Source organism: Dysidea avara, chromosome 4, assembly GCF_963678975.1.
Source record: "Dysidea avara chromosome 4, odDysAvar1.4, whole genome shotgun sequence".
In the NCBI taxonomy this organism is placed as follows: Eukaryota; Metazoa; Porifera; class Demospongiae; order Dictyoceratida; family Dysideidae; genus Dysidea; species Dysidea avara.
The window spans coordinates 9,857,736-9,860,632 of NC_089275.1; the positions used below are offsets into that span (position 1 = coordinate 9,857,736).

The 2,897-nt window shown below is 36.8% G+C and overlaps 1 protein-coding gene across 1 annotated transcript; it reads right to left on the reverse strand.

The window, feature by feature from the left end:
* Positions 1 to 442: 442 nt before the first annotated feature.
* LOC136252493 (ryncolin-2-like) lies at positions 443 to 1,494 on the reverse strand. Its single transcript, XM_066044929.1, has one exon. It carries the CDS (start codon positions 1,317 to 1,319, stop codon positions 591 to 593), a length of 729 nt encoding a protein of 242 aa, XP_065901001.1. The 5' UTR covers positions 1,320 to 1,494; the 3' UTR covers positions 443 to 590.
* Between the last annotated feature and the right edge of the window lie 1,403 nt (positions 1,495 to 2,897).

The following is a 2,897-nucleotide window of genomic DNA, read 5'->3' on the forward strand; positions in this document are numbered from 1 at the left end:
TCTGTGAGTGGTTGTCAAGCACGTGATGCATTACCATAGAGAAGAACAATGCTAGCTACTCATGCACGTACGTATGGTTAAACTATTGTTGTAATAATTAATGCATTTTTTCCAAATAATTATTTCAGCACTACCATATTCACTACATACGCATCTAGGTTAGTACTATACAAGTAAGCTGTTAGTCATGTAAAGTTCATACTCTTATTAGTTATCCGTAACTTACAACCCGCGTTGCTACTTTCCATTACTCCACATACTGAAATGGTCAAAATACACTTTAGCCACAGTTAATCAATCCTGCTGCTATTCTTTTATGTTGGTACATGTGGTTTAATGTGTAAACTTTTAAGCAAGAGCTTCTTCACTGTAAACATATGATGATGTCAGCTGTAGCCACCCTCTTATCATATCCTACTATGGTAAATTAAATTCTGTTCAATTACCCCTTTTATATCCTGTACTGTAATCAAAAATATTAAAGCAATTGTACAGTGTACTTGTATCACACAATTTACCATACTAGAGTGTATGATGTGTATAGTGATATGTGTAGTGTTGTATCTGTCACAATGAAGTGTGAGTATGAATTAGTGAGTGATACAATCCTTGGGACGGATTTTCATCTCAGTGAAGAGTACATTGCCATGTACATTAGGTATTTGTGAGTTGGTGTTGATACGGTAGCAGGCATAGTGCCACCATCCACTCCTAGAATTAGCTGCACAGTTTTTGTTACCACCTGACCAGATATCATTGTCATTATCTGGAGTACTGAATTTGTATCCATTGTGGGGCTTGAACAGATCAGTACCTTCTCCAGTAAACCCTCCAACAGTCAATGGGTATTCTTTACTGGCACTTCCTACACTGAACTGATTGTAGTGGAGGTAGGACCAGGTCTTGTCATAATTTTGATAATCCACTCTCATCTCCCATTGGCCACTCTCTGTAAAGCAGTGAATTGCTTCCAATCCATACCAGAATTCAGTCTTGAGATCTCCAAATCCTTTCTCATAGTCAGTCCAGTTCTTATTAAAGTCTACTGAACTACGCCTCTTGTTTCTTGCTATCACAATCCATCCTCCACCATCAGTTCTTGTGTCACAGTAGACATCAGCAGTACCAAACGTTCTTGTACTCATCTTGTATACTCCAGGAGATGGTGTGAAGGTGTCAAGGTCACAGCAACTTCTAATAGTGATCATTGATGGAATACACTTGCGTTTGAAGTCCTTGTAGAGACTGGTACAGTGTAGATCAGCATTGACCAGTAGTAGTGACAGTGTCAGTATGACAAGTTGTGTAATGATGTTCATAACTGTTGTTGTAGGTGATAATGTCTGGTAGCTAGACCAGTTAGAGTAGAATGAAGACAGTTACTAGAAGCTTGTTATTGAGCTATAGTCCAATAAGTTCCGCTACATATACAACTTGTCAGGATCCTGCTCCTGTTGTTTTCTTTCCTCCGAAGCTTGAGTTTTTTTTCTTGTCTTCCTGCTTCTTCTTATTAGTTAAGTTGTAGTAGCTATTTATAATAAATGTGTAGTGTAGAATATTGACAAATAAGGAACTGCATGGTCCTATTTTTCCTTATTAGGTATGTACTATGGTACACTTTAGTTTATATAAACATGTCGTAGGAGTTTAGTGTAAGTGATTATGAGTAACAGTTACTAATTGACTATTTGTCCTTATAAGGTACTGAAATGTCCCATCATACATGCCAGAGTTACAAGCTGTGACATATGAATATGTTAAGCTTGCTGCTGTTATCCATGGATGATAACTGTAGCCATATATGTACAACATACATGTAATCTTATTCATACATATGTAGTAACACTACAGGCTACAGCAAACATGTTAAGTTATACAATTTTGTGTCACCTTTTGCATTGCAAGTTGTGAAAAATTTGAGGTTTTACGAAGTAGATTGACAGCAAGTTTATTATATTGAGTGTAAATGAAGGCATATAATACTCTTACAAAAATTCAAAAAAATGTTTTCCAGACCTAGGGTGACTGGTTTCTAGCTGATCTTTCAACTGGATGACTTGTTTCATTTTATGGACTCAAATGTGACATCATAACTTAATAAGTTTAGAAGTTTTCCATATTACCAGAGGAATTATTAAGGTTGAACAATTGTAGTCGAGTGCCGATCCATCATAGCATGACAATAAACATAATGATGAACAAACCTAGTGTGTTACTGAGGGATTTTCCTCTTTAGTCTTTTTATACACTGGAGGCAACATGGATACTTGTTGTTACAGTAGTTGGCATACAATTTTGGTATTTACACCCCTCTCCCCCACCCAGCCTGCATGCAACATGGCTCTCTTCATGTTCACATATCACACTAAGGCAGTTTACTGTAATTCCAATATGTACTTATATATTATTCCGTTTACAGCGTTCCCTTGATTATCATTATCTGAACACTCAGTTACCTGAAGAGTATAGAAATGATCGTTTTATTAGAGTATTTTGTGTAAGGTTAGCATTCTATTAGAGTAATTTTACAGCTCTGAATGGACTTTAATTAATATTTGATTATGTTTTGGTATCAAGGAGGTTAAATAATTGAGAGAGTACTGTAGTGTCATTTACTGACATACATTGGTACTAACTGTATAATTGTAAATGTTCTCATTCTCTAGGGTTCTGGAACACTCCACCATTTTATATGAGGATCCACAACTTACAGCTGCCACTGTTAAGACCGGTATTGATATCCTTGTTCAAACAAACCGGTGAGAAAGTTCATGATATCAGCTATAGGACCCCTAATGGGATCTCGGTTCCGTTCCTGACACCAGCTATCCCACTGTTTGAATAGAGACTCATATCAGTGTTGATTTTGTCTTGTTCCTCCAGGAGGATGCCAGAAG

Excerpts from the sequence above, each read along its gene's own strand:
- LOC136252493 (XM_066044929.1), bottom strand. The coding sequence starts at position 1,319 with ATGAACATCATTACACAACTTGTCATACTGACACTGTCACTACTACTG.